The sequence below is a fragment of the Argentina silus genome (assembly GCF_951799395.1).
Source record: "Argentina silus genome assembly, chromosome: 13".
Classification (NCBI taxonomy): domain Eukaryota; kingdom Metazoa; phylum Chordata; class Actinopteri; order Argentiniformes; family Argentinidae; genus Argentina; species Argentina silus.
The window spans coordinates 12,217,196-12,238,132 of record NC_139667.1 but is presented as its reverse complement, the minus strand read 5'-3'; the positions used below and the strand labels follow the sequence as shown (position 1 = coordinate 12,238,132).

General features: G+C 41.6%; 4 protein-coding genes across 4 annotated transcripts in view; all 4 read left to right on the top strand.

Annotated features, from left to right (window-relative positions):
- Positions 1 to 5,202: 5,202 nt before the first annotated feature.
- Positions 5,203 to 7,428, top strand: LOC310814650 (glutathione S-transferase 3-like). Its single transcript, XM_083684144.1, has 7 exons — positions 5,203 to 5,337; positions 5,451 to 5,555; positions 5,677 to 5,728; positions 5,814 to 5,946; positions 6,190 to 6,331; positions 6,804 to 6,929; positions 7,154 to 7,428. Exons 2-7 carry the CDS (start codon positions 5,469 to 5,471, stop codon positions 7,274 to 7,276), a joined length of 663 nt encoding a protein of 220 aa, XP_083540270.1. The 5' UTR covers positions 5,203 to 5,337; positions 5,451 to 5,468; the 3' UTR covers positions 7,277 to 7,428.
- A 2,490-nt stretch (positions 7,429 to 9,918) lies between these two features.
- On the top strand, positions 9,919 to 11,950 carry LOC310814651 (glutathione S-transferase 3-like). Its single transcript, XM_083684145.1, has 7 exons — positions 9,919 to 9,972; positions 10,086 to 10,190; positions 10,310 to 10,361; positions 10,447 to 10,579; positions 10,823 to 10,964; positions 11,297 to 11,422; positions 11,578 to 11,950. The coding sequence occupies exons 2-7, from the start codon at positions 10,104 to 10,106 to the stop codon at positions 11,698 to 11,700; spliced, it is 663 nt and encodes a 220-aa protein (XP_083540271.1). The 5' UTR covers positions 9,919 to 9,972; positions 10,086 to 10,103; the 3' UTR covers positions 11,701 to 11,950.
- A 2,054-nt stretch (positions 11,951 to 14,004) lies between these two features.
- LOC310814646 (pituitary tumor-transforming gene 1 protein-interacting protein-like) lies at positions 14,005 to 18,142 on the top strand. The gene is made up of 7 exons (XM_083684138.1): positions 14,005 to 14,247; positions 15,125 to 15,177; positions 15,665 to 15,773; positions 15,993 to 16,095; positions 16,459 to 16,524; positions 17,282 to 17,328; positions 17,531 to 18,142. Exons 1-7 carry the CDS (start codon positions 14,163 to 14,165, stop codon positions 17,566 to 17,568), a joined length of 501 nt encoding a protein of 166 aa, XP_083540264.1. The 5' UTR covers positions 14,005 to 14,162; the 3' UTR covers positions 17,569 to 18,142.
- Positions 18,143 to 19,037: 895 nt separating this feature from the next.
- The window catches only part of LOC310813854 (small ubiquitin-related modifier 3), a 3,441-nt gene continuing 1,541 nt past the window's right edge, over positions 19,038 to 20,937 (top strand). The window contains exons 1-3 of the mRNA XM_083682994.1: positions 19,038 to 19,174; positions 20,124 to 20,252; positions 20,859 to 20,930. Of these exons, the coding sequence (XP_083539120.1) occupies positions 19,154 to 19,174; positions 20,124 to 20,252; positions 20,859 to 20,930 (222 nt within the window). The 5' untranslated portion in view covers positions 19,038 to 19,153. The remainder of the gene's footprint in view (positions 19,175 to 20,123; positions 20,253 to 20,858; positions 20,931 to 20,937) is intronic.

Genomic DNA, 20,937 nt, shown 5'->3' with positions numbered 1-20,937 from the left:
TCCTCGAGCCCGAGTGTTACGCCTGGAACGTGCGCATTCCCGAATCGTCCAACGATAGGATGCTGCATCCCGGGAGGAGTGGGCGGGGGGGGGGTGTCGAAAGGAGGGGGGATGTCGAAAGGAGTGGGCGGGTCTAAAGGAGTGGGGGTGTCTAAAGGAGTGGGTGTGTCTAAAGGAGGGGGGATGTCGAAAGGAGTGGGTGTATCAAAAGCGCAAAAAGCGCTCTGCTATAGGTTAGACTTGGTCAAAGTAACAACCTTTGCAATACACTTAAATGCAATTTGCCCTTCAGATGCCACACGTTGTCTTGGAGGAGGTCTGTCTGAAGGTGGTCCTCTCAGAGGGGGATATTGCATACCTGACCCTCTCCTTTACATGCAAGGCATTAACGGATCTGGTGAGCAGCGGAGACTTTAGAAAGCGGGCCCACTTTGCCTGGCTGGACAGTAAGTAGCCAATGCAATTATCTGAATCTGTTTTGTGAGAACACTTCTGGGCAGCCTACAAGAAAGATAACTTCTAGAAGTAGCAGGTAATCACAGCTCTTTTTGCTTATCGTCAATGTGAATTATGGACTGCTCTTATTAAGACCCCTTAATAATTGTGTTGAATAAAGTTTGTTAAAACATCTTCTTTCATGTTCACCTCCATGTCCTCTCTCAGCTGTCTACCACGAGCCTCATCTGAAGTTCACAACATCTCCCAGTGGTTTTGAGCTTCTCCTGACCTCACATGGAGGGTACCCCTTCCCCTCAGTACAGTGGCTGGATAACAGTGGAAAGGACCTCACCAAATGACACTGTCACACACCTCTCACAGGACACACAGGGAGAGATATTGGTGGTATGTTGTCCTGCCACTCCTCCTGCTGGTGATAGTTGGACCGACATTCTTACTAAGAAACCTCAAAAGAGCAGGCACAGTCCCTCAACTACAGTGAGAGGAAGTCACTCAAATGTGAAGGTAGAACACTGATCTGAGACTGGAATGTTGACTTCTGATTAATCTACTCTACCTCACCTTCATCTACCTCACCTTCATCTACCTCACCTTCTATCTGATCCATCTACGTTATCCAATGACTCTACCTCACTACCTATTTTAACTGACGGTCATTTCCTTTGTATGCAGGGTTGTTCTTTATTCAAGAATTAAGCGTTACAGCATGGCAACTCAAGATAGCAATACAGTATTTTAAGACATAAAAGAAATAAGAGAAATTAAAGTAAATAAAAGGAATAAAATAAATTATATCTTACCCTATCAGCATGACAAATCTACTCATGAAACAGACAAATTCATTAAATGGTAAAAAATCAATAATGCAGGGTTGTTCTTTATTCAAGCAACCTTTATTATTCTGTAGTCATTTTCACTTGAATCTGTATTCACACATGTACACAGGGATATTTATATTTTGTTTTGGCCTCCCTGGATTTTTGAACTACTCTCCTCAAAACCTATGAATGGTGTCACATGTCATTGTTTTGGATACAGCGCTGCCAACAACACTCTTATCAAAGTGGTGTATCTGTAAGAGTTTGAAAAACATGCTAGACAGGAATCCATAGGTGTAGGTCCACATCTGTACAGACAGAATCCTTGAGAACTCCTGGTTCATGTGATATTATAATCATGCACTGCTGATGTCACAAGTAAAGATGTTTCTGTGTCACTCTTCTTTCCACACTTAATAAGGTCTGACACCCAGTAAGGTCTGGGTTTCTTGAATTCATCACACATGTTTCGACTGACAATTATATATAAAGCGGAATATTAAATTAATATGAAGTGAGTACAGTTTAGTGTACACTTTTTTCCCAGTAGTTATTTGTCAAATCTGGGTGAGGGGGCAAAGCTCAAGTGGTTGTCTGGGTTTGAAAAGAAGCATGTCTATACATGAACAGATGAAAGTATGCACAACGAGAACCCTTGAGAAATAAGATATTCATGCCAGTGGAGTAAATGAATGATAAATCTATGTTTGATGAAAACTAAGAATGAAGGTGAATCTCGATTTACAGAAATAACTAAAAATAACCAAAATGACAATGTCGTTACGACTGCCGTGCTTAGTCAAGGAATATCACATACTGGAAAACGTGTCAACGTTTCGTTTCTCTTTGCAAATGTTTCAGTGGAATAGTCAGTAGTAATGAGTTAGACAACCTTTAAACAGCATAATTCAACATTCCTTTTTCTGACCATAGATAGGGTTATACACCTCTGTCTTTATCCCCGTCTCTGTAGTTGAATTTGAGCTGAACACTCACTGTGTCCAGTACCCTGACCCTACAGGGACCAGTCAACACAACCCTCACCTTTCTCTTGAAGAACAAGGACCTGGGACAGGAGATCAGGAGAGAGATCACACTTCACTCAGGTAAACAGGCAGCTAATTGCACTCCACATTGGTGTGTTTATACTGTACATAAAGTAGATGTTGAGACACACAGGGAGTAGAGAAGCAGATAGCCATATCATTCAATTTCATCCTCCTCGTTTAGCCATTCCAACTCTTTCTTTTGTAATCTCCTACAACAGAGAGTGGTGCTGTGGTACCTAAGGGCCCTGATGAGAGATATCGGTGGTATGTTGTCCTGCCACTCCTACTGCTGGTGACAGTTGGACTGACACTTTCAATAAGAAACCTCCTGTAAAGAGCAGGCAGTCTCTCAGTTACAGTGAGAGAGGAAGTCACCCAAAGGTGAAATGGTAGAACTCTGATCTGAGACTGGCTTGTAGATATGGATGTTGACTTCTGATTAATCTACTCTACCTCACCTTCATCTTCCTCACCTTCATCTACCCTACTTGTCACTGTTCCTGTTTTAACTGACTGTCATTACAGTCCATCCATGGCCTAGTAAACTCAAACTTGATTTGTGTTGTGGCTCTTCACTAAATGCGTTTGAAGTACCTTGAGCTGCCACACAACTGGGGATTTAAGAGGAATTCAGCAAAAAGAGAAATCTTCAATGACTGTTCAATGACTGTTCTTCAATGGCTGTTCAGTCAACCGAAAATGTGTCATGAAAATGAGTTACTCTTTTTGCAAAATGATATACCTGGTTATTATTGATATATTAGGTTAGTATTATTTTATTTATTTTGTTATGCTCTTTCCATTTCATCTATTTTATGTAAAGCACTTTGAATTGCCTCTGTGTATGAAATGTGCTATATAAATAAACTTGTCTAGCCTTACCTGTTTCATCATTGTCTACAACAAGTCCATGCCTTGAACCAAGTTCAACGAATCAGTTTGTTTGTTCAACAAATCCAAGTTGCGTCATAGCTTTTGTGTACCCCGCAAATGGAATGGCATACATGTGGGAGGAGTCTACATCAAACATCACAGTCTTCATATTTGATTTCTTGAAAACTGTAAATCCTTTCAAGGCCATCTGACTTTGTGTAATGTGGGAGAGAAAGATCAACGCTTTGCACTTAAAAGGTTTAGGTCCATAGTTGCCATGGTTGACTGGGCAGGTTTGGACATCTATAGCATTTGGGTGGCGCCCTTGAGACACATACTCCACAGAGGTGGGATGACGCAGATCTCGGGGTGTGGACCAAGTACCTTACACCCCTCCATAGGGGCTTGAGGCATATTTTCAAAGGGACTGTCCCTGTGAGCCCCGGCTCACAGGTATATGGAATATGGTAATCGATATCCTTCGGACAATTCCTTCTGAGTTTAGTGTCTACGGGAACGTTAGACATTAGGGATTAAGATGTACATGTAGAATTTATTTAACAGGAGAGAAACTTGTACAGGGGGGTAGTGGGGATGAAAAGGTCTTTAGGAGGGAGAGTAGCCTGAAGAGATGGGTTTTAAATCTACGGCGGAAGATAGTGACTCTGCAGTCATGACAGCAGTGGGAAGCTCGTTCCACCAGCGGGGCGCCAGGACAGTGAAAAGCCGTGACCGAGTAGCGTGGCTGCTGCATCCACGTAGATGACAGTGTCAGTCGCCTGAACTCAATTATCTTTCTGTATAGTTAGCCTATAACTCACGAACGGTATGAGCTCACTCCCTCCTTGTCCTTTCTCTTTATACAGTTATCAATACTCTACATTCCTGATACACAGTATAAGTCCCAAGATAGATACCCACCCATGTCAACCGAGTGCTAGATGCCCAAACCTGCTCAATAAAATTGGCAATAGCCTAGGCCTAGGCCCTTATTTCTGGATTACGCACGGCTCTGGGGTCAGTTTATCCACCTCCAATTCCCATTTCATTGATACGTAGAATAACGCAAGACACAATATCCGCATCTAGAGTAACAATTTGACCATTGGGCCAGAAAACGTAGAATCTGACCCATCATCACGGGAGCAACTTCACTCCTAATCAAGCCTGCGTCAATACCTGACTGTGGTCCTGTGACGCGCCATGCGCTAAGGTACGGCATCTGCGGACAACGTTTTGTTCAATTGGCCTATCAGATGTAGTTGCTGTTAAGTTAGTTTATACTTTAATTGGTAACGCCATATAGGCTTTAATTATGATTCTACTGGGGCTTCATGGCGACTTACCTTGGCTTGCGCAAATGCAGTGTTTTCAACCTCTCCAGTTGTGTGTGCGCAGTGTCGGGTATAGGCCTATCAAACTAAAAATACCTGAGAAATGGGTTCATACTACGTAGCCTCCAAGTCTATACATTTAGAGATATGACGATTCTTTGTTTACTAAATTGAGCTGAGTTGCTCATGTTCCTTGAGTGTGGGCCTATTTTAAATAAATTGACAATGACTGGAGGGCTAAAGGATAGCCTATTATGGAATGATTTATTGAACACATACTGTATATCTAGTTCGGAATCCGGTGTCGTGTCAATATGTGTTCCTTTGTCAGATAGTGTTCCCCCTCTATTAATTATGGTTTTAAGATGTGTCTAAGGCAACATTTAATCGAACTGCACATCACCAGCTTCTCTCCACGGATTAGAGCGAATGCGTTTTTACCTGCTGAGGTGGTCGTATTGATTTTGACGATGTAACGAAAACGAGAGAAGTTTTCAATGCGTGCATCGCAACGAGTGAAGCGGTTGACTGCACAGTCATTGAAGAAATGTGTTACTCTTTTTGCAAAACGACATACCTGTTTTATTATTGTCTACGATTTACCGTAATTTCCAAACCTGTGTCGATTGTGTATCGAGTTTGAACTTGCAGAGAAGGTTAGGCGGATCTGGAATATCTGATTTGAGCTTGGCAAACGAACCGCTCCTAGTTTTGGGGGGAGTTCGAATATGGGTTTAAGTGTACTTCCTTAATCTCGAGACATTCTTACGAAATTTGGTTCACACGAACGCTCTGATTTGCAAGGTCAGTATATATTAGCAGAATTGCAAGTCAAAGAATTTGAATTGCAAGTCAAATGTGTACACATATGATGTGAAACTTTGGTTGAACTTTATGTGCATTTTCTCTTCCAACAGTTTTCACACATTTTTGCAATGGCTGGAAAAGTTGTGTTGTATTATTTCAATGGGAGGGGGAGAATGGAGTCAATTCGATGGCTTTTAGCAGTTGCTGGGGTTGAGGTATGTATGGCTAAACTGCCATGTCCTTTTCACCATATTTGCTTTTTCTGACTGTCTCCCGATATAAATTGGCTGCCGTCGTGCAAATTCCATTCTGAATGTAAACATTTCATCTTCACAGTTTGAGGAAGTGCATTTGACAACCCGAGAGCAGTATGAAAAACTGTTGAGCGGTAAGTTTTGTCAGTAATGATCAGACAGATAACATGATTGCTGTTTAATCAGTTGCTATATGTTAATTTGGCAAACGTTTTGCAGATGGGGCTCTCATGTTTGAGCAGGTTCCTCTGGTGGAAATGGATGGGATGAAGCTTGTTCAAACCAAGGCTATCATGAACTACATAGCAGGGAAATACAATCTGTATGGGAAGGACCTAAAAGAGCGAGTCATGTATGATCTTTAACCTACTCTTCTTGTACTCTAACCTTTGTGTTGAGTGGTGGTCAAACGTTCAACCTGGTCATGTGCTTTTGAAGATCTATTGCTGGAAATTAAATTAGATATTCTATTTATCTGGGATCTGTATATTTACCAATGACCCATGACGGGCATAAACAAATGCTTTAAAACCAGTGTGTGAAAGACAGGTATATCCATCATGGGCCTTACATGCTGATATGATTTTATCTTTAGGATTGACATGTATGCTGAGGGATTGAGAGAAGTGATGGAAATGATAATGACCTTGCCCTTCATCCCACCTGAGGATGTGAAAAAGAAGTTGGAGTTAATTCAGAGTAAATCTACAGACAGATACCTCCCTGTGTATGAGAAGGTACTGTACTCTCACTCTTCCTTTAGGCCTACGCTTGTAGGGCAAAGGTCACAAAGAGGCATATTTACAATCAGAATTAAACGTAGAGGGTTGACCTAAAGTTACGAGAAGGAATATGATATTTAAAGCAATGTGTACATGATGGCAGTTAAATCTTTTAGCCTTCTTATTCCCTCTTGAAAAAAAGCAAATGTTTAGTAGATCTGGGCCCATGTCTGCTAAGTGAACAGAATAAAGTGCTCTATACCAGACTTAGGACCAATACATATGGCAAATACTTTAAAATACCTTAGCAGCGGTTGATTTGGTTTACCCAGTATGATGAAACCAATGGAATAGTTTCCAAAGTGAAAACTCTTTAACTATTTGATATTTGTATTTGAGGTAGTCTGGTCTATACTACACTTGAATATTTTACAGATATCCAGTCTAAAGAAAATAAGGGTTTCGATTTTTTTTTTTTTTCCTAAAGGCGGTCTCTGGTTCCCAGTACCTGGTGGGTAGTCAGCTGAGCTGTGCAGATGTCCATCTACTTGAAACCACCTTGATGTTGGAGGAAAAATTTCCTACAATTCTCTCCAAATTCCCTAATCTTAAGGTAAAGTGCATTATAAGTGATTAATCGAACACACTCAATTAAATCACATGAACATCATTCATCATCCAACATTTCACAGCATTTCAGACTCAAGCGGCTACCTATTCACAATCACAAGACATCTGCTGCAGATTGAAAGGAGGGTCAAAAGTTACAAACATTTGTCAGTGTGGATACCCTTGGTTGGTGGATTCTTATCTGGGTGTGAATGGTTGTCTTTTCAGGCTTTTCAGGGGAGGATGAAAGGCCTGCCATCTGTTGACAAGTTCCTTCAGCCAGGCAGCCAGAGGATGCCTCAGCCTGATGAAGCCTATGTAAAAACTGTGAAAAAGGTGTTCAATTTCTAATCTCAGTAGAATGTACTTTAAAGATGACCACGAATATTTGGATTATTTACATAACATCACATAACGAAAAGTCAAAATATCAGCCATAATTAAATGTTATATGATATCTCTAATGTGAGCTAATTCATCATTAAACATATTACCTTAAGTCATTTCAGAGGCAATTAATGCAGAGTTTTGTTGCAAAAATGCGGTATCCGCCAATTTAAAAAGACTGCTGTCATGACATAAAACCCCTATGACACATTTGAAAGAACATTAGCTAAGACATTTGCTTACATGAACATCAAATGTAAGTCAACCATGATTATTTCGATTTTTTTTTATGATAATGTCCGAACATTTTGCAAATGCATATATAGCGTTTTGGAATGTAAATCCAAATACAGTCACCATTATGTTATGTAATTGTGGCATCCCACTTAGCATCTACCGTCAGAATTTCCATCTCATGATTCATACCATAGAAAAACGCAAGACTGATACCCCGTTGAACATGGTTTACCTCTTCGTTCTGGTTTCAACTATAGGGAGCTGCATCCCGGGAGTAGTGAGCGAGTCGAAAGCGCTCTGCTATAGACTCGCTTGATTGAACAGTGTTGTCTATGCCATTGAAAGTGATCCCATTAGTCAAATTGGTCAATTCCAGACCGCGTTTCGCGCTCCCAGCTGATCAAAGCAATACTGGATGGAGACATAACGTTAATTGTTTTGTAGCCTAACTGCTTTTCATCAGCGTGCTAATATTATTCGAATACGATGTCATTTCTTACATGCTAACTTTGCTAATATATTTCATTTTCTGCTTTTTGCTGATTTCAAAGTCTACATTCACTTACTTTCCGTGCGATAACCAGTGATGGCACACAAATATTCTAGGTTGCCTACTACAGCTGATGACTAAATATAGCACGCACACACACAATTCACATATGGAGTTTTATTATATGAGACACTCAAACAGGATATGAATAATCAATAGAGATAATAACAAGGTATAATACTGAACGCAAAAATATCCTGTTAGCATGATAGTAAATAAGATACATGAGTCTAAAAGTGCAACAGTACACCTCCATGGAGTTTCTCTTTCTTTCCCTAGTACCCACCATGTCCCTACTCCCCCTCAACCCTCCCAGCTCACCTAAATGGAGTCTAATAGTGCAACAGATATACCAGCCACCCCACCCCTCTCTTTCCGCAGTAACCACCCTGCCTCTTCTCCTTCACCCCCAGCTCACCTAAATGGAGTGTTATAGTGCAACCCATATAACCAGAGCCTTTGATAAAGATGTAACCCCCCAACCCCTCCCCTTCCACCCTCAGTTCACCCATGTGGAGTCTTATAGTGCAACAGGTACAGTATATTTGTGTGTTGATTGATTGATTTGCATACACTCTCAAGGAGGTAGGTGTGGATGTGTCAGAGACTACCATCCACAGAAGACTTCACCAGCAGAACTAGAGGCTACACTGCAAGGTGCAAACCACTAGTTAGCCTCAAAAACAGGATGACCAGATTGCAGTTTGCTACCTAAAAGAGCCTGCAGAGTTCTGGATCAAGGTAAGGTGGACAGATGAGATGAAGATAAACATGCAATAGTAAAGTGTGGAGAAAAAAAAGGAACTGACCAAAATCCACAGCATACCTCCCCCTCCCCTCTCCCCTCAAATTGGCGGTCTGGGCACTGTCCAGGAAAGGATGGGTCTGTGAAACACCCCCGTAGAACTCCACACTTCCCACTCTCTGTGTATCCCACAGAGTCTTTGAAGTAAGCATTGCAGTTAATGCACATTAAACCTACAAACGGCACACAAGTCTCGTCCCTTATTGTCTGTGGCATGTTCACCACTCCTATATCAAGAACAGAGGGAAATGATTAAAATAAGTATGTTTATAATTACAATACTGCCTAAGACGACATGATATATGAAGCAGGTGAAACACTTCCCTACAAGAGAGTCAGGGCTATAGGTCTTCCAGATTGCGTAATTTTATTGAATAAGGGACATGTGTGATGTACAGTACAGGCTAATTATCACAGAATGCCTCTTCAGTAGACCAAATGTTATAATTTGTGTTATTGTGCATTGATGATTAAAATACATGACTCTTTAGAGAGTGAGTGTACATTCAGTTCAGTAAAAAGATTCGTTCCCAAACTGCACATCATGAGCTTTTCTCCAACGATTAGAGCGAATGCGTTTTTACCTGCTGAGGTGGTCGTATTGATTTTGACGGTGAAACAAAAACGAGGGAAGTTTTCAATGCGTGCATCGCAACGAGTGAACCGGTTGACTGCACACAATCATTTAATAAATGTGTTACTCTTTTTGCAAAACGACATTCCTGTTTAATTATTGTCGACGACTTCAAACCTATGTCGGTTGTGTATCGAGTCTGAATTTGCAGAGAAGGTTAGGCGGAGCTGGAATATCTGACCAATTAGCTGCTTAATATCTGACCAATTAGCTGCTTGCTTTCGAAACGCCCATTTCTGTCGACACGACCACTTCTTTCCACACGCCCATACTCCGGTCGCCATCGTGTGCTGCAGCTACCCTCTCCTCGGTTTTTTGGGGGGGGTCGGCCTTGATATGGGTTAAAGTCTACTTTATTAATGTTCAGTCATTCTTACGAAACAGTTCACTTGGTTTGGCTTGGAAGAGTTCACACGAACGCTCTGATTTGCAAGGTCAGTATATATTAGCAAAATTGCAAGTCAAAGAATTTGAATTGCAAGTCAAATGTGTACACATATGATGTGAAACTTTGGTTGAACTTTATGTGCATGCTCTCTTCCAACAGTTTTCACACATTTTTGCAATGGCTGGAAAAGTTGTGTTGTATTATTTCAATGGGAGGGGGAAAATGGAGTCAATTCGATGGCTTTTAGCAGTTGCTGGGGTTGAGGTATGTATGGCTAAGCTGCCGTGTCTTTTTCACCATATTTGCCTTTTCTGACTGTCTCCCGATATAAATTGGCTGCCATCGTGCAAATTCCATTCTGAACGTAAACATCATCTTTACAGTTTGAAGAAGTGCATTTGACAACCCGAGAGCAGTATGAAAAACTGTTGAGCGGTAAGTTTTGTCAGTAATGATCAGACAGATAACATGATTGCTATTTAATCAGTTGCTATATGTTAATTTGACAAACGTTTTGCAGATGGGGCTCTCATGTTTGAGCAGGTTCCTCTGGTGGAAATGGATGGGATGAAGCTTGTTCAAAGCAAGGCTATCATGAACTACATAGCAGGGAAATACAATCTGTATGGGAAGGACCTAAAAGAGCGAGTCATGTATGATCTTTAACCTACTCTTCTTGTACTCTAACCTTTGTGTTGAGTGGTGGTCAAACGTTCAACCTGGTCATGTGCTTTTGAAGATCTATTGCTGGAAATTAAATGAGATATTCTATTTATCTGGGATCTGTATATTTACCAATGACCCATGACAGGCATAAACAAATGCTTTAAAACCAGTGTGTGAAAGACAGGTATATCCATCATGGGCCTTACATGCTGATATGATTTTATCTTTAGGATTGACATGTATGCTGAGGGGTTGAGAGACGTGATGGACATGATAATGATGTTGCCCTTCACCCCACCTGAGGAGCTGAAAAAGAAGTTGGAGTTAATTCAGAGTAAATCTACAGACAGATACCTCCCTGTGTATGAGAAGGTACTGTACTCTCACTCTTCCTTTAGGCCTACGCTTGTAGGGAAAAGGTCACAAAGAGGCATATTTACAATCAGAATTAAACGTAGAGGGTTGACCTAAAGTTACGAGAAGGAACATGATATTTAAAGCAATGTGTACATGATGGCAGTTAAATCTTTTAGCCTTCTTATTCCCTCTTGAAAAAAAGCCAATGGAATAGTTTCCAAAGTGAAAACTCTTTAACTATTTGATATTTGTATTTGAGGCAGTCTGGTCTATACTACACTTGAATATTTTACAGATATTCAGTCTAAAGAAAATGAGGGTTTTGATTTTTTTTCTTTTTCCTAAAGGCGGTCTCTGGTTCCCAGTACCTGGTGGGTAGTCAGCTGAGCTGTGCAGATGTCCATCTACTTGAAACCACCTTGATGTTGGAGGAGAAATTTCCTACAATTCTCTCCAAATTCCCTAATCTTAAGGTAAAGTGCATTATAAGTGATTAATCGAACACACTCAATTAAATCACATGAACATCATGGATCATCCAACATTTCACAGCATCTCAACATTTGTGTGGATACCCTGGTCCTTGGTTGGTGGATTCTTATCTGGGTGTGAATGGTTGTTTTTTCAGGCTTTTCAGGGGAGGATGAAAGGCCTGCCATCCATTGACAAGTTCCTTCAGCCAGGCAGCCAGAGGATGCCTCAGCCTGATGAAGTCTATGTCAAAACTGTGAAAAAAGTGTTCAATTTCTAATCTCAGTAGAATGCACTTTAAAGATGAGCACAAATATTTGTTGAAGATCTAATCTCAGTAGAATGCACTTTAAAGATTAGCATAAATATTTGCATTGATTCCATATGTAAAATCATTGCTTGTGGTGTGTGATATATATATTAGTGTAAGGACCAATGTCTTATAGATGCCAAGTTATGTTTCAAATATGTTTTTCAATAATATGGACATACCGAAAAGTCTGTTGAATGAACAAAAAATAATCTGTAATTAAATGTTACATAATATCTCTAATGTGAGCTAATCCATCATTAAACGTCTTACCTTAAGTCATTTAGGAGGCAATTAATGTATCTGCCAATATTGCTGTCATGACGTAAAACCCCTATGACACATTTGAAAGGACAGTAGCTAAGCCATTTACTTACATGATCATCAAATTCTGGAAGTTTAATCAATCATGATTATTTTAGATTTTTTAATGATATTGTCCCAACATTTTGCAAATAGATATATAGCGTTTAGGAAAGAAAATCTTCAAATACAGTCAGCATTATGTTATGTAATAGCGGAGCTGAACTTCACTTGTTTTTCGATGTTATTACATGATTCATATTGTTTTAGATTACATTTACAATTGCTGGCCAAAACGAGCGCTTCATCGGGTCATACGAGATTCAAGAGAGGGTAACCCAAGGAGTTCCAACGTGTGTGATTTTGTGCAATCATCATGCTCTTTTCATGTGTGTTGCAGGTTACTAGGTTAGAATGGCCTAATTCCTTGTACTTGCGAGAGCTGCCAGACAGTGTCAAGGACTGTAGGGGAGGGACTTTAACACGTGTTTAACACGTTTTGACCGGGACGCTTGAAATTACTTAAATTAGTTAGTCATTGGGTTGCTTGCATTGGTCACCTATCCCCACCGATGAAATCGGAAAGGGGATCATGATTCAGTCTCTGTCCGTTCGTATGTCACAAGCATTCTCAGACACCTCTGGGACAATTTTGATGAAACTTAGGTGTATGATGGTTCTTTCCATACAGCTGTATGAACCAAGACTGAAAATGACATCAATAAGCACTACAGGTGCGGTAACTTCAGTCTGGCTACAACTGCAGTAAGCCATTATGCTATCATATAAAGCGAGGTACATTAAGTTGAATTTAGGCCTATAGAGCCTAGTAGGTTTGGATGTGTGAGTTAGTTTAAGTTGTGCTAATCAGCCTACGTTAAATAGTTAATTGTATTTTAAATTGCAATTTAACTGGGGCTTGGGCCCGACTTCACTTTGCTTGCGCAAAAGCAGTACTTGTCTGACTGGAATGAGACTGGAAATGTCTAGTCGTGCGCGCAGGTTAGGCTGGCCTATCCGGAAAAGGTGAGTGATTGATTGATTGATAACAGTGATTGATTGACTTGTTATGCACGTACCAAACAAGTGATGTCAGAGGCTACTTGACACATCACATGTTTGTATAACCACTGGATTGCGTCACAGTTTTTGATGTAGGCTATTCGTGATAGCTATTCGTAATATGCAAATCTAGAAATTAAGATGTAGGGTAGGCTTTATAAGAAATATTTATATTATGTTTCTGTAGGCTAATTAAAATAAATGTTTGAGCTCACTGCTCCCTCCCTCTCTCCGTTTTCTTGCTAAAAAAGCCTAAACAATATTTCACAATTTGATTGCCGAGGCTACAGTCCCAAGTCCCATGATAGGCCTACCCACAAACCTGCCCGATCAAAATGGCAATTACACGTGTACTCGTCACAGTAAGGCTTATTTACTTCAGCAGAGTTCAAGGGATCAATTTTGCGGTGCACGACATAGTGATTGGCCTAAAATCGCCTACTTTTGTGATCTTTGAGAACAGCCCCCCACAAAGTCCTGGGCCATGGTCTCTGTGACCTATACCCTGACTTGGGGTCAAGGGAATAGTTTTGGGACTTAGGGCGAGGGCTATAGATTTGCTCCTCCCTATTCGTCCCGCACCAAGTCATCAGAATCACATCAATACATGTATTGACCGCGAGGTGACGCTAATACTCTTATTCATATACTCTTATTCATTCATCTGAATATAGCCTGCTGCAAAATCAACCTGTTTTGTTTGCATAATGTCTATAATAGAGCAGCTGGGCATGTGTATGATGTAAATAGCCTATATGACAAGCTCCATTCTTTATTATTTATTTAGTATTTTGTATTTTGATGATTTTTTTTACACATTTCTGCACGCGCACACGCACACACAGGTGACGTAAGTGCTCGTTGGTAAAAGCCCGCATGTGGAGGAGGGGAGTTTTGGTTGATCGCTCATTCGCTCAACATCTCCAAGAAAAGAGGATCATTTGTAGTCGACATCGGACGGCTACAAAAGCCAACGTTTTTAAGTGCATTCGTTTGTAAGACCGTTGTTATAACCTACTCTGAGAGTGGTGTGGTACTTCAAGTCATAGAAAGGAGTTGGAGTTGTAATGATGGATTTGAGTTTTATACCTGTTGTCCTCCTTGTCTTCGGCTTGGCGACGGTGCTCGGTCAGACCTCCGCACCTGGCACAGGTAAATCACTACAGACTATATTTAATAGGGTCGTGTTTCATGTGTCATGTGTCTTGTTGAGACTAAAACCCCCAGGAGAATCATGAGACTTTCGATTCCTTTTAATGATGTTCTGTAGACATTTCCGCACTGTGAATTATTACATCATTTTAAACCAGTTTGTTTCAATCCTTAGCCTATAATGACACTTTTAAACACACGTGTCAATCTAGGTAGAAATAATAAGCTAGATAATATTAGTGATGTTAAATCCTAAAGTGACAGAAAGTAACAAACATTTAATTCAAGAATCATTGTTTTGATATGCCAATACATGGCTCTCTAGGATTTGACAGTGTGGAGGCAGTCACAGTGCAGTTGAAACAGTCTAGTGACCCATACAGCTAAATTGTACACCATTATGTACCTGAGGATTTTGGCAATACACTGTAAGGGAGTTTCCTCGCTGTGTCTTCTGTACATGTAACTGAAACCGCTCACAAGGAACAATGGACTGTTTTCAGTTCCCTCTTGGTTCCTTTTCAGGGCAACAATATAGTTGTTTGTGTAAACATAGACTGACCTGTATGCTTATCCACAAGAATACTGTAGATGGTGTTAATAGGGGTGTGTGTGTGTGTGTGTGTTTCCATGGATGTCTCAGGAGGATTAGCTTTGTTCTGAGTCCCACAGAGGCCGTTGACCAGGCTTACCAGGCCTCCCGTCATCAGCTCTCTAATTGCACAAACATTCTATCCTGTTTCTAGAGATGAAAACGGTTCACAGGCCGACAGGACAAACATTATGTATACATGATGTAGTTATTCACTGTCACATTATGTGTTAATGGTTTTGAACCTGTTTGTCTTTCTTTCTTTCTCTCTCTCTCTCTCTTTAGCATGTGAGAATATGAATGCAACAAGCTGTGAGGAATGCCTGAGGAATGTGACGGTGAGTCTGGGATAAAGCCTGTTATTTCTGCTGGATTGATCTCTGTTGGACACTCCCTCACCCTACTCACTACACAGCTGCTCTTTGGCCCAATAAAGTTGTGACTAATTGTGCTTTATTAAACTGTGTGTGTGTGTGTGTGTGTGTGTGTGTGTTGTATGTAGGGGGAGTGAGGTGTTTACAAGTGTATTAGCCAGTTTTAGCTCCTCTCACACCTGTCAGACTGGTTAGGCAGGTAACTGATCACAGCTCGCTCGCTCTTGCTCTCTCTCACGCTCTTCATGTTCTCTCTGCCTTCTATCTGTGCTTGCTGTGTAAGTAAACAGTCATGAGTTGGCTATTCACCAGCCCAGAGGTGTGTGATGTGTTGAAGTGTGTGTCAGGATTCATGAGTCTGACCTACAAAACATGAGTCCTTTATACTCTCAATGCTTCATTGTAGACCTAAATAAAGTGTGTGTGTGTGTGTGTGTGTGTGTGTTTACAGTGCCTGTGGTGTAAAACGACTAAGGTGTGTATGACGTACCCTGTGAAGACCATCCTGCCACCCAACTCCGTCTGTCCCCTCAATGATGCACGCTGGGGGCTCTGCTGGAGTAAGAGAAAAAACGCACTCACACCCTTCGCCCCCACTCCTCCTCTCATCATTCCAACTGTCCCAACATAAACATCCAACTATATTGTATTGTTACACCATGACGTTTGTACTGTGTACGTGGCAAGGGCCGCAGTGTATTAGGTCACAATGACTTGGACTTCTGTCTTTCTCAGTCTTAATGTCCCCAACTGTGTTCCCGTTTTCCCCCGTAATGCAGTGAACTTCCAGGCGCTGATCATCACCATGGCAGTGGTGGGTGGAATCATCATCATCGCCTTCTTGGTGTGCCTCTTCCGTTGCTGCAAGTGTGGAGAAGCCGGGTACGTTTATCTGGAGAGTTTATCAGCTGTGGAACGGCCCTGTCTGATGATGATGATGGAACATTATTCTCACATAGTGTCACACTGCAAAAAAACGTATATGGAAAGCAGTACAATGCTCTTACCAAAGATTGTATCACTATGAACTTCTCCCCTCTAGCTCTGTCTGTCTGTCTTTTTTTTTTTTTATCTCTCTGTATCTGATTATCAATTGGTAGATTGCTGGATTGTTTTGTACTGGATTTGTTTGTACTGGATTTGTTTGTACTGGCCAACCCAAAGCTTTCTCAGACATTACCATACAGTCTCTTTGGACCGTCTGTAAGCCTCGTCACCTGACCTCTGTGTGTCTGTGTCTCTCAGGTCCAAGAGGTTCGACGCTAAGATGGAAAGACAGGCCAATAAGACAAAGGGCAAACAGGAAGAGAGGTGAGTCGAACCGTGTGTGTGTGTGTGTGTGTGTGTGTGTGTGTGTGTGTGTGTGTGTGTGTGTGTGTGTGTGTGTGTGTGTGTGTGTGTGTGTGTGTGTGTGTGTGTGTGTGTGTGTGTGTGTTTTAAGAGTCATTAGTTACATGGTTGCCTGTTGTAGATTATAGAAGGCCTAGTTATTTACCCTATGAGACCTGGTGAATGTTATTCAACACCTGGTATCTGGTATTGGTGACAACAAAGCATGACATGAGAAGAGCTCTTTTGGCCTGATTTAGTGAGCATGGGACCTGTGCCAAGTTTGTTGTGTTTGTGTGTATACTATAGTATGTATGGCTGTGTGTTACTGTGTGTTACTGTGTCTCTCAAGAGTCTATATCTGACAATGTGACGATTGTGCGATTATGATCAGAACACCACTCCCCTGTTGCATTGTTAGTCCTGTTTCATATCAGTCACAGTCACAACTCACAGGCATAGCAGGACACAAACTAAAACGAAACAAAAGCTGCCCACACACCTCACAAACAAACACTAGCCAGCCCAAACCGGTTTGTGACCTACATGACCGAGTATTTTATCTACCTTGAGAGTTGTGCATTACTATAAATATATGTTGTTGGTTGTGTGCGTGTGCGTGTGTGCGTGCGTGTGCGTGCGTGTGTGTGCGTGTGTGTGCCTGTGTGTGTGTGTGTGTGTGTCTGTGTTTGCATGGTAATGTTTCGGTTAATCAGCTTGTTCTTTGTGCCTTTAATAGGAAAGCAGAGATGAAACAGAGACATGGCGAAATCAGAAAGAAATATGGTAAGGGCGGGGTGATGCGATGCCAACAATGTGTTCTTTGGCCATTCGGAGAGCACCGTTTCCTCGTATGACGTTTCTACTCCTTCCAACATTGAACCTGTCATGTTTTCAAAGGAGCTCAAAGCAGAGTTACAAGGAAATGAAAAATCACTGAAACATTGACAAACTTGTTCTGTCTCTCACTTGTTCTTTCTCTCTCCAGGTCTGAGTGGATCGAACCCATACTCCAAATTCAACTGAGCATATTTTTGAGCTTTCACTCAGTGCGCGATGGACTTCCTGCTTCCCCCCTCACCTCAGACCTCTCAAGCCTCATGAACTCTGACACTGTCCCACACCCTTTCAGTTTTCAGTTTGTTCAGAGTTGTTATTAAATAGCTGCTTATAAGAAATTACAGCCTTTTCATATTTTTGTATTTTAGATTTTCTGTGACCTCTACTGTTTACTGTTTAACCTCCCTCCCAGTTCTAAATTGAACCCTAACACCTGGAAGGGGTGACTAGGTATAGGAAATATGGTGAATATCTGTACAAGTCTAGGGGTTTATTTGGATTTGGGCAGTTATACAGTTGGTTTTACTGTGTAAGTGATTTGAACAGCTACTCTTCAGAAGTCTTAGTGTTACATTTGTCAGACTATATTTATGTCCTGGTGAAATGCACACTTTACACTGTATCTCAAACAATTTACTCTTTAAATGTATTTATGTTAATTAATTGACTGTTGATTGATGTCATGTAATAAAACTGTCACCACCCCTTATGTTGGTTGAAAAACACAATTTTTTATTAAAAAAAAGAAATCACTGTGTAAGATGGTTATTTCTCTTGAAGATCTCCCAATAGTGCATAATGTTGCATCAAAGTTGGGACAACTGACTCAGGAACAGTGCCCTGTAGGCTCCCTCACAGCCATCTTTCCTTGTATTGGCCTGCCAATGGCAAGTCTTACATTCAGCCTATTAGACGGCAAGAAGTAACTATATGGCTAAAACCGATCTGATGATTTCAAATCTATAGGATCACTTGGAGTAGATCTGGAATTCAGCACCTGAGCCATATGCACCATCCTCCCTGCATGACAAGCTGTGATGAATATTACAGTAGTCTACATCATAGACCTACAATGACAAATGCTATTTGACAAACAGCGTGTGTGTGTGTGTGTGTGTATGTGCAACAGAGGTGAAGCAGAATCCCAAAAGGGAAACACTTCCTCGGCGACTGCCAGGAGATGAGAGGAAGCCACTTTAAAATATCGAGATGCAAGCATCATCCCCACCCTGATGGTCAAAGCACTAACACAGCCTTAAGCACTAACACAGATAATGCATAGCTCTGCTCCACGGCCTAGTAAGACATGCTAATCCTGAGCCTGTATAAACGCCCTGTTCCACTCAATAAAAACGTTATAGTGCTCCTGTCACAGGTTTCTAAATGGACTACTGTTGTCTCTCTCCCTTTTTAATTCAGACCCCATTTTTTCATAATTAGCACGAAGGCTTCAATGACACGTGTTCTCATAGGCTACCGATTGTATGACATAATGTGCTACAAGTTGTGGTAGTTGAAAGGGAGGGCCTATGTTCTCCTCTCTTTGGCGGGTTCTCAATTTCGCGTGACCGAGTATTTACTTAAATGCGCGCGCCCGCATCCGCGCGCCCGCGATAAGATATCACGTGATCACCAAAGGACCAATAGTTTCTGTGGAACAGCAGACCAAGCGCGCTCCCGTCGGTGGATGAGAACAGCAAGAGAGGTGGAAAAAGAAACACATCCCAAATAACATTTTATCCCGCCAATCCACAGAAGAAATCAAATCAAAATGTCGGAGGAGAAGCCAAAGGTAAAGACTTGATAGTTTGTTTAATAATAACCCCATTATCTTTCTGATGGTTTGTTTAAGCTGATGCCGAACCGTGCTTCACTCAAGATGTGCAATCTAAAATGGCCCGGATTGCACGTTTGTCTGAATCGGCGCACTGTTTGTTTCACAAATGAATGATTGTCGCTGGAATCTGTCATTCCACTTCCATTAGCTTGATATACCAAATGATTAGATCGAATTAACGTTACAATGAAATTCAGTAAGATAGCGCTATCACCTCAGGACACCGGTTTTTTTTCTTCATTTGCCGTTTGCGGGTTTTCTTTGTGGAAACGGGACCACGCTACGTCCGCAACGTACGCTGGAAATGCCGCAAGAATAGCGGCGAAAGCACCGTACACAAAAGGTGACGCCATTTGGAAGACTATAAGACGAACAATTGCGATGTTTGGCGTTCATCTAATTGGGAAGTTTCTCAGATTGCCAAACAAACAAACAATCATATGAAATGAAACAAGCCGTCAATGTTATTATAACAGTTGAGCGAACGACTTGGATTGCGTTCTTCCTCGCTGTGTGTAGTTTGCTGGATGACTTAGTTCGCCCGTTATCTAGCCAATTTCTCTCCGCTGTCAGTGCGTGGCCAGAAAGGCGTTTTGCATGTAAACAGACACGCATGGCGCCGGTTAGCGACCGAGCCAGAGTTGGCTACCCCACCATCAGTTCCAGTAGTCCTCCCAGGTTCAGGGAGCTAGCCAGCCATCTAACCCCTCAGCGAACCCTGCATGGCATTTAAACATGTCCTCTAGACCTCTAGACACGACTCCGTAGTGTGCATACGCCAAATGGAGGCTGCAAGTTACATTGAGAACTCTCTAAAGGCATAATTCTGTGTGGGAGTCTGGAGTGAATGGGGAGGCCGAGAATGACCATGTAACCTAATGATGTTTGGGTGTGTGTGTTCTAGGAAGGAGTCAAGACCGAAAATGACCACATCAATCTAAAGGTAGCAGGGCAAGACGGCTCGGTGGTCCAGTTCAAGATAAAAAGACACACGCCTCTCAGCAAATTAATGAAGGCCTACTGTGAAAGACAGGTGAGTCCATTGAACAGCAAGAGCCGATCAAAACCCTGATCTTTCCCATTGTTGTAACTGTCATATATAATAATATATATGTGCCATTTAGCTGATGCTTTTATCCAAAGCGACTTACATTGCAGTGTTAGCGCCATGCTCTGAGTCACAGGACCATCTCTGGCCCTTTCTCAATGGTTAGAAACTCTTCCTCATGTATTCACTGTCCTCCACTAGCTTAATACTCAAGCTGATTGGAGGAGAAGGTCTAGGGTCCTCCCCTTGGATACTCTCCTCCAAGGTTTCTTTGAGAAGTAAGGGTGGAATCCTAACTCATGATCTGTGCGTAACTCTTGACATTTGACATTCGTAACTCTTGACATCTATTATGGATGTCAATGGGAAATATGTGCAATGATTTGAGTTACACATGCGAATGTCAAGTTAGGATTCCACCCCCAAGCGAGTGGGGGAGAGGAGGAGAGGAATCGAGTTTCTAACAATTGAGAAAGGGCCACTACCTGGCCATGCTAGGCCAACAGTAACTGACCGTCATAAACAAAGATTGGATATTGTGTTTGTTGCATTGTGGAGGGTGTAGTCCTTACGTGCGGTGTACTCCTACAGGGTCTCTCGATAAGGCAGATCAGGTTCAGATTTGACGGCCAGCCCATCAACGAGACGGACACTCCCGCACAGGTACTTG

Excerpts from the sequence above, each read along its gene's own strand:
- LOC310814651 (XM_083684145.1), top strand. The coding sequence starts at position 10,104 with ATGGCTGGAAAAGTTGTGTTGTATTATTTCAATGGGAGGGGGAAAATG. Across the intron at positions 10,362-10,446 it reads GTATGAAAAACTGTTGAGCG|ATGGGGCTCTCATGTTTGAG; the intron begins GTAAGTTTTGTC and ends AACGTTTTGCAG. Across the intron at positions 10,580-10,822 it reads GACCTAAAAGAGCGAGTCAT|GATTGACATGTATGCTGAGG; the intron begins GTATGATCTTTA and ends TTTTATCTTTAG.
- LOC310814650 (XM_083684144.1), top strand. The coding sequence starts at position 5,469 with ATGGCTGGAAAAGTTGTGTTGTATTATTTCAATGGGAGGGGGAGAATG. Across the intron at positions 5,556-5,676 it reads TAGCAGTTGCTGGGGTTGAG|TTTGAGGAAGTGCATTTGAC; the intron begins GTATGTATGGCT and ends TCATCTTCACAG. Across the intron at positions 5,947-6,189 it reads GACCTAAAAGAGCGAGTCAT|GATTGACATGTATGCTGAGG; the intron begins GTATGATCTTTA and ends TTTTATCTTTAG.
- LOC310814646 (XM_083684138.1), top strand. The coding sequence starts at position 14,163 with ATGATGGATTTGAGTTTTATACCTGTTGTCCTCCTTGTCTTCGGCTTG. Across the intron at positions 15,178-15,664 it reads AATGCCTGAGGAATGTGACG|TGCCTGTGGTGTAAAACGAC; the intron begins GTGAGTCTGGGA and ends GTGTGTTTACAG. Across the intron at positions 15,774-15,992 it reads ACGCTGGGGGCTCTGCTGGA|TGAACTTCCAGGCGCTGATC; the intron begins GTAAGAGAAAAA and ends CCCGTAATGCAG.